Source organism: Hippopotamus amphibius, chromosome 13 (genome assembly GCF_030028045.1).
Source record: "Hippopotamus amphibius kiboko isolate mHipAmp2 chromosome 13, mHipAmp2.hap2, whole genome shotgun sequence".
NCBI lineage: Eukaryota > Metazoa > Chordata > Mammalia > Artiodactyla > Hippopotamidae > Hippopotamus > Hippopotamus amphibius.
In genome coordinates, this window is record NC_080198.1 from 1175314 (window position 1) to 1191741 (window position 16428).

The 16428-nt window shown below is 44.3% G+C and overlaps 1 protein-coding gene across 22 annotated transcripts in view; it reads right to left on the minus strand.

The window, feature by feature from the left end:
* MGLL (monoglyceride lipase) overlaps window positions 1-15385 on the minus strand; it is a 172949-nt gene extending 157564 nt beyond the window's left edge. For 2 of the 22 annotated variants that reach the window (XR_009048772.1, XM_057705613.1), the window contains exons 1-2: window positions 14874-15382; window positions 13739-13815 (exon numbers count right to left, since the gene is read on the minus strand). Coding sequence is in view for 17 of the 22 variants with exons in the window: in XM_057705613.1 (XP_057561596.1) it covers window positions 13739-13813 (75 nt within the window). In the remaining 5 variants the exon portion in view is untranslated. Of the gene's footprint in view, window positions 1-13738; window positions 13816-14873 lie in introns of those variants that run through there. The other 20 variants (XM_057705615.1, XM_057705624.1, XM_057705635.1 and 17 more) reach the window with 17 other exon arrangements.
* Window positions 15386-16428: the final 1043 nt, after the last annotated feature.

Consider the following 16428-nt stretch of genomic DNA (forward strand, 5'->3'; position numbering starts at 1 on the left):
GAGACTAGGGGAAACCACCTTGCTGACAGTTCAGCAAAAAAAAAAAGCTGCTCTTAAAGGAGCAAGCAGTCGTCAGCCTCTGTCATGGTCCAAAGGGATATTTCCCCAAATGAGAGCTTAGAAAAACTAACTAGAGAAGCCCAACGATTTGCCTCAGAAAAACAAGATTAGGAATTCAACAGTCGCTGGTTTCTCATACAGACAGACAGACAGACAGACAGACACACACACACACACACACACACACACACACACACACACACACACACACACATAGAGCTAGTTCTGGTTTGGATCAGATAACAACCCAGTCCTACCAGAGACTTTAAACTCCCATGACTGGCCACTGTACATGCCCTGAATCATTGGTCCCCCAATAATATAATAATCTTTATGCATCAATACTGGTGGGGAAATATCGATAAAGCTGCAAAAAGCACTTATTTTGCTCGCCCTACATGTCCAACATCCAATTTGCAGAAACCTGTTTGTCCCGGTCCTGGACACTTTGAGGCTTGGCAATTGGATTTTATCCAGCCTCTGCCATCTCGTGGATATAAATATGTTCTGATCACAGTGTGTATGTTTTCTCACTGGACTGAAGGCTTCCCTTGTAGACAAGCTACTGCCTCTGCTGTGGCTCAAGTCCTAGTGGAGAAGACCATTTCTACCCAGGAACCCCTCTTGAAATTCACAGTGACCAGAGAACTCACTTTACTGGCCAAATACTCCAGCAGGTCTGTGCTGTTTGGCTGCTTCTCCACTGCTTTCACTCTGCGTATCATCCTCCATCCTCTGGGCTGGTCAAACGCACTAATGGCATCACTAAGACCAGACTGGTGAAGTCTGCAGAAACTGTATCTTCCAGATACCCTGGCTAAAAGCACCACTGCTAGTCCTCCTGAATCTCAGATCTACCCTCTTTGAGAATCATAAACTCTCACCCTTTGAAATATCACAGGACACCCCATGCACTTGCCTCCCGCTTCTTTTTATCCACAACTGATAAATGGAGACATACTTCTGTGTTGCAAAGGCCTAGTGGCTTCTATTAAAAATAACCATGCTCTGGTAGAACATACTTTTCGCAGGGCACTTCTGGGAGATGAAAACGGACATCATGCCCTACAATCTGGATCCAAAAGGACTCTCTCCAGCCTCGCTGGAAGGGCCCCATCAGGTCCTATCAACTAACTTTTGTGCCACCAAACTCCAGGGAGGGGACTCCGGAATCCACATGTTGCACCTAAAGAAGGCAATGAACCCCAACTGGACCTGCACACTGTCCAGCAATGTGAAAATAAAGCCCATTAGACCTGAAGCAGAAGGCATATGAAGCTGACAGCTTTCCCAAGACGTGTGAACCAGATCTGAATACTTTTCTTTCAACACTGCCTTTTACCTGTGTCCTCCTTCCCGCCCATGAAAGCACAATGCCCCCAATCCATATTTCCCAATCTCTTGCAAAACCTCTCTGATTGCCGGATTTGCCAGAAGAAACCTCAGTCCCTCCAGGATAGCAATGGCCCTTTGGTTCACCCTGTAAGTAATGTCACTGGGGTTCCAGATGCTGTTGTCTGTCCAGATTGTTCCACAGGTCCATTTTATAATCAGGGTGCTAAGCCCGCCTAAACTTATTCCTTGCTTCAATCTGACCCTGCCCTGAGATGGGAAAACAAGCTCTTGCCTATTTGTGTGAAAGGCTCTGCGGAGCTGGCAAGCAAGTCAGGTCATTAGCAAACTTGCTGACATATCTGTATGTCTAGGTAACCTCTCAGCGTGTAACAACCTAATGTCTGGCTAAGTAACGCTAAGCCTCTGTGCCAGCAAAGGTATCCATAGATACCATCACTTGTTTAAGGGCCTTGGGTTACACCCTCTGGTTACACCTTCACATGTGGAAGTTATGCTTGGGTAGCTCATTACCTTGATAGCTGGAGAACACAGCACAATGGGCCCTGCTGTATTCAGCATCCTGTTCTCCCTACATAACCAAACGGAGACTCTCAGTGGTCTACCCTATTGAGCCTCTATAACCGCCTTAGCAAGAACTTCCAGGAGGGATATGAGATTCTGGTTTTGCCTCCATAGGGAGAGCTTTTTTCCCACAGACTGGAGTGAACACCAACACACAAATGATCAGGAATCTCTCCCTGACACTATGACTGTTAGCTGATTCTGTAGCCAGTGCAGTTTCAGCTCAGCAACGGTCACTAAACTCATTGGCCAAGGTGGGTTGCATAACTGCATAGCCCTTGATTACTTACTTGCTAAGCAAGGAGGCATTTTTGCAATAGCTGCACATGGATAAATGTCTCTGGGGAAGTAGAGACCCAATTGCATAAAACTAAAGAGCAGGCACATAAAAGTAAAGAGCAGGCACATTGATTACAGTAATTATCACCTGACAACCCACGTCTTCTGAATTATTCTGCTGACTACCTTCAGGTCTGGGGTCCTGGTTTTGAACCATCTTGAAAACTGGGTTTGTTAGGTTTTTAATTCTGCTTTGTACACTTATTAACTTCACTTATTGTCAAACTTTTGTAAAAATGGCATGCCTAATAATGCGATGCTAGTTCAGCACTTTGAGATCATTTCTAGTGCTTACAACCTTGACTAAAAATGGACTTTTAATAAGAAACACCTAACTTTCCTTGTCACTCAGATGAGGCCACATGAAGTTGCTGATTTACATATTTTCCCTCCATGGAGGGACTTGACAATCAGGGAAGGTCCTTCCTGGCACCAAGGGACAAACCATTACTATACCAAGATCCTGACTCTTGATCAGCAATGCATTAGAGGAAAGATCTTGATCCAAAGGGGATAAAGTGGAATTAATTACAGAAACTCAGCTAAAGTTAGTCAGGGCAGGCCTGTAGGGGGCACTCTCGTGTCCCACCATGCATGTCAATTACCCCAAACAGGAAGAGGCCTCCATCTACATCTCCCACAGAAAGAGCCCTCTACCTACCGTCCAGCAGGAAGAAAACTCCCCCCCCCCCCCCACCGCCCAACAACAGCCCAGCCAATCAGAGGCTGCAGCAGCCCAACCAATGGGAAGCCTCCATGCGTTGGACCCCTGCCCCTCCAATGGACTTGTTGGTCATCCCAGCTCCTCCCAACTCCTCCCCTTTCCCTATAAAAGCAAGTTCCCCTTCCTTGTTCTCTGGATTTGTCTATGATCCACCCTAGTTCAGGTATTATGAATAGCAATTTCTTTGCTATTCACAGATAAACTTGCTTTTGCTGGTGAAATAACTGCCTATGATATTGTTAAAGTTGACAAACCACATCAGCTATATTAATATCGCAATGTATTAATATGGCTGAATCAGCTTTCTTAAAATGATACTATTCCTTGTTCCATTCTTTTACTTTTAACCTCTCTATATTTGTATTTATACCTGTGTTTATATTTAAAGAGTGCTTTGTAAACATAGAGTTGAATCTTTTTTTTTCTATCAAATCTAACAATCTCTGCCTTTTCATCGGTGGGTTTATCCCATTTACATTTAAGTTACTCCTATAATTGAGTTAAACCTACCATCTTGCTATTTTTTTTCATTTGTCCCTTCTAATTCTTTACTCCTCCTTTCCAGACTTCAAGCTTTTTTTAGTGTTCCTTTTTAATCTCCTCTATTAGATTTTAGTTATAACTCTTCGTGTTATACTTTGGTCGTTGCTCTAGGGATTATAATATGCCTCCTTAATTAATCACACTCTACCTCTGACTGATATTGTATACAGTATCTTACTTCTACATATGATATAAATCCCTCCACATACTATTTTGCTTTAAATGGTAATTTTCAAATGTGTTTTTTAAACTAGTGTTTTATATTTACCTACCCATTTATGTTTCTCATCCCTTCTTGAATATATGGACTTCTAACTGGGACCTTTTCTCTTCATCCTGAACAACTTCCTTTAGTAGTTCTTAGAGTGCAGCCTTTCTAACAAGAATTTATTTTAGCTTTTCTTTTTTGAAAACGTCTTTATTTCACCTTCATTTTTGAAAGACATTTGACTGGATTTAGAATTCTATAATGACAGTCTTTTTTCTTTTACCACTTTTCAGATGTGACTCCCTGTCCTGTGTCCTCCATTATTTCTGGTGGACAGCCATCATTCTTTTTATTGTTCCCCTATATTAATGTCTATTATTGTTCTTCTGAATGTAATTCCTTAATTTTTCTGCCTGATTTTAAGATTTCTCTCTCCATTTTTGGTTTTCACCACTTTGACTATGATGTGCTTAGATGTGCCTTGCTCTTTGTGATTTTCCTCAGAGTGCACTGGGCTCTCCGGATCTGTGGCCTATGTCTTTCATCACTTTTGGGAAATATTTGGCCATTATTTCTTCAAATGTTTCTCTGCTCTTTTGTTTCTCTTTTCTCCTTCTGGAACTTCATCTGTATATAAACTAGATAATCTGATATTGTCCTGTAGGTCTTCAGTCCTCTGTTCTTTTAAAAAATTGTTATTCTTTTTCCTTTCTGTGCTTCACTTGGGTAATTTCTATCATCTGTTTTTGTTTACTTACCCTCTCATCTGTTGTGTCTAGTCGGCTGTTAAACACTCCTAATGAGTTCTTCATTTCAGATATTTTTCAGTTCTAGAATTTTGTTCTTTTTTAGAGTTTCTACTTCTCTGCTAAAGTTTCTCATCTGTTCATCCATTTTGCCAACTTTTTCCAATAAATTCTTTAACACATTTATAACAGTTATTGTAAAGCTCTTGTCTGCTAATTCCAACATCTGGCTTATCAGTAGGTCTGCCACTTTTGACTATTTTTTTTTTCCTTCTTGATCATGAATCACATTTTCATTGTTTTTCACATATAAAAGTGATTTTTTTCAACTGAATGCTGGGCATTCTGTGAATCCTAACAGACATTCTGGATTTTGTCATCTCCCTCTACAGTGTGGTGAGTTTTGTTCAGGGAGACTGATGGATGACCTCAATTTTGTTGAGGCTTGGTTTACATTCAATTTTCTCTTAGTCACAGGGCTGAGCCCTTATTCCTATGGGATGATTCTTACTCTTAGTGAGGATATTCACAATATGTAAACTAGGCCTTTCTGGGTTTTAACTGAATGCCAGGGACATGCACCAACGTCTCTGGCTTGGTTGCATGGAATTCTTCAGTGCTGTGTGACCTCTGAAATCTCTGTTCACCTCTCTGTTCCCTGGGAGCTGTCCTCTACTAGGCCTTGTGGCATCTTGCCCTAAATGTGCTGAGTTGCGGACTTGGCCAAGCACCTGAAGGGGAACCTCCTACAATATGAAGGGATTCCTTCTCAGCTGCTCTCTCCTGCCTGGTATCAGCACATGAACTACAGCCATCTTAGCAGCCACAGTCTCTGCGGCCTGTTTCCTCTGCCCAGGAAACTCACGCTCTTCACTGGACTAAATTTGCCTGCACTGTGGTTTGCATATCACCCCCAGCAAGAAGCTAGGGTAAATATGGAGGTCATCCTGAGTGCTTCTCTTGGCTCGAAGATTGTGGCTACAAACTACATTGCTGCCTGCTTCCCTCTGAGCCTACCCTATAGCTAAGCTGGTGCCCTCAGCACAGGTCCCAGCCTCCTCCTCTTCTCCATCAGCCAGTTACAGTCAGTCCCATTCAGGTTGACACTCTATCCAATGCCCCCACTCCTCTCATTCTGAGCCTTTCCTAAGACACAGGAATTACAAAATGGCCATTATTTGGAGGAAGCTGACATTCAACAAAAAGGCTCCAAAAGGTCTCAGAATACAAAGATTATATAACAACAACAGGACAATGTATTCTACTGAAAGCCTTACACAACATGAGAAATTAGAAACCCCGGAAGAGCTGCTGGCTTGCACTGCATCTTAACAAGGCAGAAAATGCTCTGGACGATATGCCCTAATGGAGAAATGGCAATGACAATCCAAAATTCAAAACAACTATGCAATTCATAACAAACAAAGAAAAAACAGGAACAGTATATATATTTCGGCCTGAGATTGAGAACGTGTGTATCTGTAACATAGTCCCAATCTCCAACTGAGGTTAAAAATACAAATGAAAAGCTATACTCCAGGAAGGCATCAAAAAGATTCCAGGAATATTCTGGGCGCCTGCTGTAGTTGGCAGCAGATTGGAACTGAAGGTTTAGCACAAAGAGTCTATAAAATGTAAAGCAACAGACAATTAACAACGCTGACAATTCATTATATGCAATACTAAGCCCACTATAGGGGCTTTCAAATATTTTTGAATAAAAGTATATATAACCCAAGTCTTTAAGCATCCATCACAATAGGCTTCCCTTCAAGCACCATGCTCAGATTCTTCCCTAGTTCCCTTTGTTGACCTGAGTTCTTATCCAGCCACTGTGTTTACTGTTTTTGCAAATTTGTTTAACTTGGAAAATGCTGCTCCATCTCTGAGAAGCATTTTATCTTCACATCTGGCTTTGGGGACCATCAGCTTGCTTACCAAGTCCACTCACGCCTGCCAATGTTTCCACAAGCTTTATTTCAGAAATTCGGTAAACTCTGGCTTTGAAACACGTGTATAGAAGATTTTTAACATCAGAAGCCCTGCATGCATTGTTATTTTAAAATAAATGTATGCAACTGTTAAATTTTGTGCTTCTCGGGTTTTGTTTTCCACAGCTGACAGGGCACACTCCCAGTCAGGAAATAAGGTCAGTAACACAGCTGCAATCATGAAAAGGGGACCAATAGCCAAGAGAGAGAACCAAGAAAAGGCCTGCTGCTGTATTCATGTGATGTGGAAGAAGCAACCTACTTAAAGACACAAATTGCTAAGGTGTGAGATTTCCATACAGTGCTTCTTAAACGCTCAGAAAATTGTAAATATGTTGACAACACTTCATGGACATATTTATACACATATAAAATGTATCACATGAAATGTAACATTTATCCTAAACCACTTAGTTCTGAGGCTAATGAATACTCAGGTAGTGGCTGTGCAAGGAATGTAACATTTTTCTTCCTGGAAAGCAGTAACTTTGTTCTAACGTCAACCCTGCTCCTACCTAGTTGTGTGACCCTAAGTAAATGTTTGAAATAACAGGAGTTGTCTTAGTTTCCTTGTTTGAAACCAAACGATTCCTCAGAATTCCATTATTTTATTCACCCCAGCCCCAGAAGTCTGTAATTCTCTGGGAACTTCCTGTATTTGTCTCAGATAATTACATTCTTTTAGCTGAGTGCCCTTTGCAATGAAAGAATGGTTGGTAGGAACCATTTTTCTCACGTCAAGGCTAATGTTTAGACCACAGAAAACAGGCAGCACATGCCTCACTCGGGGTCCTGATTACACTTGCATTGTCACACATAACCTTTCCAGTGTTAAGGCGGATACACTGAGGTCAGTCGCATGATCAATTCATCATAAAGGACTTTATCTCATGCTTAGACGTGCCTACATGGACCCTCACGTGGGCAAGGTTTGCCATACCTGTTCTGTGTAATGAACATACAGATCTATGCTAAAGAATTAATCAGCTTCTTTTCACTTAACAAATTATACTTCCCTATGGCTCTTCAGATCTTTATGCCTCTCTACACACCAACTTGCAAGTTATGAGAGAGAGTCACACAAGCACATGGTCCATTTTCTCTCACAGGTTGTACACTTTTCCTTTAGAAGTATTTAATCTTCATTTATACTGGCTAAAAAATATTTAATGGAGTTGCTATAACAATTTTTTGTCGGCTTTATCTCTCTTAAATTAAAATAACTGAATTAGGGTCCACTACTGGCATGTGTGTCTGTTTCTCCTGTATATGCTTAATTTCTGCCTAATAGAAGACAATACTTGATGCACAGGTATTTACCACCGCTGTATTTTCATGGTGGTTTGTATCCAGCAGCACTGTAAGGTGGTTTTGTCCTGTTTAATACTTTCTGGCCTGGATTTTAACTTCTTTTATATTAGGGACATGACCCCTCCATACACACACTTTGGGTTTTTGGTAGGGTATCTTTGCCCATGCTTTCATTTTCAGTTTTTCTCTTTTGCTTTGTGACTCAAGTCTGAAAATCTTTTTCTTCCAATGGGAAAATTATATTTATATTTATGTTTGCTTTTAGTTCTATCATAATTTATATGGTGTTTTCTGTTTTAGATACTGCATTAGGACAATTCCTGTTAACATCTTTGACTGTGAAGATCAAATGAGACCACATTTATGCAAATGTTTTGGAAACACCTACAGCTAAACATATGCAGCATTTTAGTTTGAATCAAGTGATTAAACTGTGACCTGTAATTATTTCTTCTTTTATAAATCTTTGAGTCATACTTAATCTATAGATGAAAAACAAAACTATAATAATTAAAAAAAAAAGTTAACATCTCTGAAACTGGGATGTGTCTTAAAATTGATGGTATGTCATGGCTTAATTGGCAACCCTGTTTCCTTATATAATGATGACCAAAATCACCGTGATCTTATAGCTGATACAATCTTAAGAGGCAATAAAGCTTGGTATGTGTTCTAAAGCATATTTGATGGATTTTGTGTACTTTTTATTGTTGTTCTTCACCTATTAGGGAAGATTTGCATTCCGTTCTAGTGGTTATTTTTACATGTTTATATAAAACCTGTGATCTCCTCTTTGTTTTAGAATTAGCTTTTGTTTCTTCCCCCCTCACCCCTTCCCATCTTCCACAACCCAAAGCTAGTCAGTAACACTGTTCCTATTAACGTTTATCTTTTCATTCTTAAACCTTCTTACATGTGGACAACACAATCTGTCAGCATTAAAGACAGGGCAACCCACTAGCTCGTTCTATCTTATGTACACAATGCCAGGGCATGACAATTACACTACACATCATTTAGTTTTCTCTGTTTAACAAAGCACCTCCAAATGTGGTGGCTTAGAACAATGAACATTCACTGTTCATCACAGCTGAGCAGCTCCTGGGGGCCAGCTTGGCTACAACATCTAGTTATGGGGTTGGTTCTGAGAGGCCTCATTCACAGATCTGGCAGTTGACCTGATGTCAGCTGAGGCAGAAGCCAGATGCCTCTAATCATCCAGCAGGCTAGCCTGGGCTTGTTCAGATGGAGGCAGAAGGGCTTTCAGCAGCAAAAGAGGGCAAGCCTCAACATATGAGCACCTTTCAAGTCTCTGACCGCCTCACATCACTATTGTTCCACTGACCAAACAAGCCACATGGCCAAGGCCAGAGTCAGTGCAGGAGAAGGGCCGTTTTGCAGAGTCTACCCCACACTCTATTCCACTCATCTTGTTCCCTTTCTGTTTGTTCCTAACGTCTCTTGCCAAATGTATCCAAATTCAATCCTATTCTGACGTTTCCTCTGTCATCTCTTGGTTGGTTGGAGTTCATCCTCCAATGGTCCCCTCAAGAGGGATTCATGAAGGCAGGTATGGGATGGGTAAAGAACCTTCTTCTAACGTGCACAAAGGTACTGAGTGTGCTGGCTGTGGCCCTGACCTACAGCTCTATTCGAGAAAGGGCCTGAGTCGGAGGAGGAGGAGGATGTGGCTACAGTACACAGGCTGGGATCAACCTACTCCTCTGGCCAAACATCCATTCCTGGACTGCTGTGCTTCATTCAAAGTCAGCTGTCAGCCCCCAGGTCTCGCTGGATGAGGGGGCCAGCATCACTGCCCCACGGTTCCTGGAGGGCCGGACTGGCTTCCTGCTCCCACTAGTCACTCACTCCCCAGTGAGAGGAGGAGACATCTATGCCCTTTCCTAAGTGACTGCCACCCTTAACAGCGAGGTATACCCATCCTTTGACATGCGTTGGCCGATGAGATGTTAGCAGAGGAGATGCAAGCAGAGGCTTGAAAGTGCTTGAGTGGGTGGACTGCCACCTGTGCCCCTGCTGTTTCTGTAAGGAGAACATTCCTGGCCAGTCCATCGGCCCAAGGAAGCCGAAAGGCCTGTGAGCAGAGCTGCCCCTGAAGCAGGACCCCCCAGCCAAGCCAACCAGGCCAGAGCAAGCCACCCTGCATCCTGAATGCTGTCTTCAACCACCGAGTGGTGTGGTGGTTTGTTACCCAGCACTGCTGTCATCACTGAGAATGTAGTTTGTGAGTGTCGGTGACCCTGGCGAAACCCTCAAGGGCCCCAGTGAAAAGATGACCTACTTTCTAGCTTGGCCCACGCCTCTCTCAGGCCCAGGCTGGAGCCTCTCCTCCCACAGCTAACGGCAGGGTTCTGCCCCTGGAGCAGCCAGAGCCCAGTAAGGCCCCAGGCCCCCTTTATTCCCCCAATTCTCTCAGCCCTCACCACTCCCAGACTCTAAAACATCCCCAGCTCTTTCCCACTTGGCACAGTGCTGAAGACACAGGAGTCCCTTAACACCTATTATTTGAATAAATTAATGAATGCATCGCAAGGTTATTTTCTGAAAGTGTCATGTGAGTTAAAAGGTCCACCATTTATCGTACCTAATGCACTTCAATACATCACTGATATTATGAACAAATAAGCAAAATTATATTTTCAGTGGAATTTGATTTTGATTGCATTTCATTTAAAATCTAGCCCTAGGAGTCTAACACTGACACATGTTGTAATGGCTGCTAGGGCCCCGTGACAAAAGAGAAGGTAAAATTCCACTAAATGTCCTTTGGTCCTACCAAAGTTAGTGTTAAGAGAAACCTGCCTGGCCTAAAAGAATTTTATCCCTGCACTAATACACTTACTTAATCACTCAGCTGAATTAAAGCTGGATTCTTTACTGCCGTACTTCTCAGAACTTTTAATATGCTAATGCACATTGTAAAGCTCTGAGAGGGGGAATTAGTACGCCGCGTTTCCTAAGCCAACTTGGCCCTGGAACGCTGAGAACTTCTTGTGCTTAGGGCATTGGTATGATTGATACCAGCCCATGGAACAGTTGGAGAATTTCTGCTCCTTTCCAGTGACCTACAAAGTAATGAATCATTCTGTCAGTTACACAGTTACATTTAAATTCCACCTTCCTGGCCCTAAACTGACCACCCTTGTGTTTGGTACCCTTTTTATGGCTACGGCACGTTTGAAGGGAGTAAAAGGATCAAGGTGGGTGGGGGGGGATGGGTAGGAAGCCACTAAACAGGTCAGAAATTACTGTGAAAGCCCTTCTTCAGCTGAACAAAGTCTCACAGGTCTATAAACAGTCCATGGTTATCTGCTATTCACCCTGAGACACAGGGTCTTTGACTACGTCTTGTGGTTGGAGCCATCCTAATGAGGAAAACTTTAAAGCATTCAGGGAACCCTGGGCTTTGGCACCAGCCGAGGTTACAAGACACCCTCTCACTCCTGTTGGTAACAAGCTGTATCCTACATCTCACAACCGGACCGTTGCTGTGGTTACACATAGACTCACTTGGAACAAAACAAATTTATAAGTTCAAGATTTAACTGCACACTGTCCTCAGAAGTCACAGCATTGCAGCAAGCCCCCCGCAAACCAGAGAGAGACCACGGAGCCAACTGTGGCAAATTATACAGCCACCCCAAACTACATAAACATCGGTGATTAAATGATACTCAAATAGGTCACTGTTTTTCTCAACTGTACTCTGCTTAATTTAGAGTTATTTGAGAACAAACACAAATATAAAAGCAAGAATGAAAAAGGGCTCTTAGTCCACTTGGTCCTCCAGAGATCACTGGAAGAGCATGCATGATCTTGGACCCACACGGGTTGGGTTCTAAAGTCTGCATGTATGGAAAAATCAGTGATCGTCCAAAATGCCCTTAAAAATCTTTTAAGTTTTCTACAAGGTGCATGACATGCGGCTTGTGCCTGCAGTACTGCCCCCTCAGTAAAAGCCACCCAGGTCAAGAGTTAGAAGCATTTTTCATAAGGAGAAAAGTAACGCTACCAAGGGACATAGTAGGTGGTGACTGCAGATCTTGGATGGAATACGCAATATTGTAAAGTTACTTAGTTTCCCCAAACTAGCAAATTGCAGTTTTTTGGCAATTCTAAATAAAATTACAAAGTGATTTTTCTTGGAAATTTGACAAAATGACTCTAAAATGTAAGAAAAATAGATACATAAGGGCAGTCAAGAAATCTTGAAAAAGAAGAGAAACTTATCCTAACATGAGTCTGAAACCAAGCAGTCATCAATTAGATCCCTTAAACTGTAACTTGCTTAATAAACAATATCCTGTAACCTGTCTTCACTAATTGTTCTCGCAAAGTGCACACCCTCCAAGCTTCAGTAGCTTAGACAAAGCATTACAAGACGCCCTATAGATAATACCTCTGACATAGGGTCACTGTAGTAACGGTTGCTTCAATTGTTTTTCAGGAACAGGGAGCTGGTCTTGCCCAGTTCAAACCAGTCAAGACCATATACCACTCGCCTGGGCCTGTGCGAGTGTCCGATGGATGATCTTTAGGCATCAGAGGGCCAAAAACTCCACCCTCAGATCATGCTAATGCTGCCATTTTCTGAACACGCTTTCCAAGAAGCACGTAACTCAGGTATGCCTGCACGGACCACCGATTACTTCACCTTTTTCCTGCCTCTAATAACCTCCCCCTGTACCTCCAACCACTCTATACTCTTCATTCATAACTATCCTGAACCCCTTGCTTTCAGGTAGGCAGATTTGAGACTAGTTTTCCCATCTCCTCACTTGGTTGCCTTACAAATAAACCCTCTCTCCACAGCAAACCTTGGCATCTCAGTGTTTGGCTTGCCGCATGCCAAGCAAACAAACCAGGTTCTGTAACAAGTTAAAGAACATTATAAAACAGGAGGAATTAAAGTTGAATGTTACTGAGACAGGATAAACAGATTGCCCAGTAGGAAAAAAGAGTGTAGAAATGGACGGAAGTAAATAAGGAAATCTGGTACAGGAGAAAGTTAGAATTTCAAACCAGACACTCCAGAGGGAGTATTCAATACAGGACCGGGACAACCAGTTCAACACTCAGGAAAAAAACAAACCTGGATTCCCACATCACTCTTTACACCAAAACAAACCCCGAGCAGGTTAACATTTAAAGGTTTTCTAAAAGACAAAGCCATAAACACACTAGAAGGAAAACTGATGAATTAAAAAATAATCTTGGGGGACTTCCCTGGTGGCACAGTGGTTAAGAATCCACCTGACAACACGGGAGACATGGGTATGACTCCTGGTCTGGGACGATCCCACATGCTGCGGAGCAGCTAAGCCCGTGCACCACAACTACTGAAGACCAAGCGCCTAGAGCCCATGCTCCGCAACAAGAGAAGCCACCACAATGAGAAGCCTGTGCACCGCAATGAAGAGTAGCCCCCTCTCGCCACAACTAGAGAAAGCCCACACACAGCAATGAAAACCCAACAGAGCCAAAAAGTAAATTAAAAAAAATAATAATAATCTTGGGATGAAAAAACATTTCTAAACATGTTGCAAAACCCAGAAAAGAACAAAAAACCCTTTTAAAAATTCCATAAAGTTGAAAGATAACAGGAGTGGGAAGGAAATATTTGTAATGCACTACAGGAAAAAATATTTAATATCATTTATACCTCAAACCTCAAATGAACCAATAATAAAACAGGCAAAGAAGTTGGACAAGAAAAACTACAAAGGAATACAAATGGACAACAACCATATGAAAAGATATTCAACTCTGTCAACAATAAACAAGGAAAATAAAAAGAGGATAATATTTCCTGCCTAGCAGAACAGCACAGATGAAAAAGACTGCAAAGGCCAGTGCTGGCTAAGAGGTAGGTACTTACACATTCGGTGGGTGCCGGCCACTGGCAGAACCTCTGAGGGTAAAGTGTGCACACCTTTCGCCCAAGAAATGCCATTTCTAAGAATGAGAGGAAGAAAATCGTTAGAAGTCCAATGAGCTTTACGTACAATGATATTCATCATACTATTTACAATTGCTTAAAAACAGTCAGAAAGGAATGAGCTGACCATCAGTGAAAAACAGTTAAGCAAATTCTGATGCAGTCTGTACCACACCGTGCAGGCACCAGAAGTCATGCCCTGTGTTTACTGACATGAAAAGCTTCCTATAAGTTGTCAAACAAAGCATCAAAGCAAGCCACAGAAGGAGTGTAGATCCTTTTAGGAAATAGGGCGTGCATTTGTTTCAAAGAGCGCATGATGTTGTGTTCTAGAATAAGGCTTGTCAAAAGGGTGCTGTGGTTGTTATCTTTTTAGTATAATTTGATTTAATTTACTATGCTTACATAAAAATGTCCAAAAGCAATGTTTTCAAGAGAGAAAAAAAAAAGTTAAGAATAAACAGGTGAGAAAAGCCAGGCAGAAATTTGAACTGAAGAGAGTGACTAGGGGGTCCAGAAAGTGATCGAGCTACATGTGGCAGCTTCCTGTGTGATTAGGGTGGCTCTTCAAGTCCGTTAAGAGAAAGGTGAACTGTTAACACACGGCGCTGGGAAAACCACCACAGCAGCTGGGGGAAACAAGGCTTCTCCGCTCTCACCACGACTGATTCCAGCTGGGTTAGAACTGAAACGTAGGAAATAATGACAAAAGAGACCAGAGGCTTCAAGGATGTACACTGCACACCACGAGGAGGACAGTCGGTGTTTTCTAATAACTGTTCGTGGATGTAACCTTTAAAAAATGTTGTATTTTTTATAAGAGTACGAGACAATACAACAGGAGAAAGTTTCTATGACCTTCAGGTGTGTGTTGGGAGTGTCTTCTAAGCATGTGAACGCCAGAGGCCTTAACAAGAAAAGATTATTACATTTGATTCTATAACAAATTTTAAATTCTACTTTGAAAGATGCCATAAGCCAAATGAGAATACAAATCTCACACAAGGAAAAACAGAGTCCTTATTAGCGATATAACAAAGCCGTCCTGGAGAGAGAGCAGCAAAGCCGTGGTTACCTCTGGGCCACCTTCGTCGTCGTCTTCATAGTGTTGTGCGTTTCCTTCATTTTTGCCACTGAACAAAAATCGCCTGCGTAGACCAAAACTCTTTTTAAAAAATTAAAACCAAAAAAACTTGGAAGCAAGTGAAATGACTCACAAGGTGTTTGAGACAGGGAGCGGGAGTGGGACTCCCCGGGCCCGGAGGCGAGCGAAGGAGGGGCGCCCGTTCCCGGGCCTCAGCCCCAGACCCCCGACCGCAGCGCAGCCCCGGCCCGGGGCCAAGCTCGGCGCCCGCCCGCCACAGCGCGGCTCTGGGAACCCCGGGCCGCGCCTTCCTGCGGAGAGCTCTTCCGTGCTCGCCTCGCCTCAAAGCCCCTTCCCAGCTCCCGGGAAATCACAGCGGAACCTGCCTGAGGACGCCTAACCTCCTTCTCCTTTGGCCTCAGCCCAGTTGCATTCCTCACAGGAGGCGCATGCACAGCCCTCGCCTCAGCCCCGGGCCGCGTGCAGAGACGCCAGCGACGCCGCGTGCGGCTGACACCTCCGGCGGGCCGTGTGCAGAAGCACCGCCCACAGTGCCTCCGGAAGGCGGGCAGAGGCGGGCCGTGTGCAGAAGCGCCACCCACAGCGGCGGGCAGAGGCGGGCCGTGTGCAGAAGCACCGCCCACAGCGCCTCCGGATGGCTGGCAGAGGGGGGCCGTGTGCAGAAGCGCCGCCCACAGCGCCTCCAGATGGCGGGCAGAGGCGGCCGAGTGCGCAGGCCCTGCACCTGAGGCGTGAGGGCCCAGCCGCGCCCGCTCCACCACAACGCGGCCCCCTTGCCCGTCGCCGCTAGACCCTATAAAGCAGCCCCGCCGCGAGCCTCCACCCCTCCATTATTGATCAAGGGGGCTGAGCTTGGTGTCCTTCAGGTGGCTCCAGCGACCCGGGGCAGGAGGACCCTGGCTGGGGACCAACTCGAAGGGGAAGGGTGGGTACCGGTAGGCGCGCAGGGAAAGGGCAGGGCTGCGGCCTCCTCCTGGGGGTCGCCTCCCGGAAGGCGCCCGCACCGCTTCCTCTCAGACGGGGCACTCGCCTGCCAGGAGGGCGGGAGCCGCCGGCTGTTCTCTGCGAGGCCGCCGCGGGAGGACGGGTGTGGCAGCCCAGCACGTGCCACTCAACGGCGCTTGTAGAAGGCACGCCCCGACGTCTGCACACACGCACCTGGGCCATGTCAGGACACTTGGAAAATAGTGGTGCCTTGCCTCATCTTTGCTTACTTCCTTGAACTTTTCGTGTTGATGGCATGTTTGCAAATGGATGTATTTTTCAGTGTGGCTTCTTTTCCAAAATGAATGACATGCATGAAATCCAAGGCCAGAGACGGCCTGATGAAAGACTTGTGACCCGCGGGAGGCTCTGGATCTGGGACGGCCCTTCAGAGTCTCCCATATGGAGGGCCTCTGCACCCGCTCAACGACCAATCACTGGAGGCCGACTGCCTCCCGCGTGGTGCGAAAGGTTGGGCAAGGCAGCTCCTTGGGGCCCAGAGCAATTCCAGGAGGGCATCAAGCGTCGGGGCGCCCAGCAG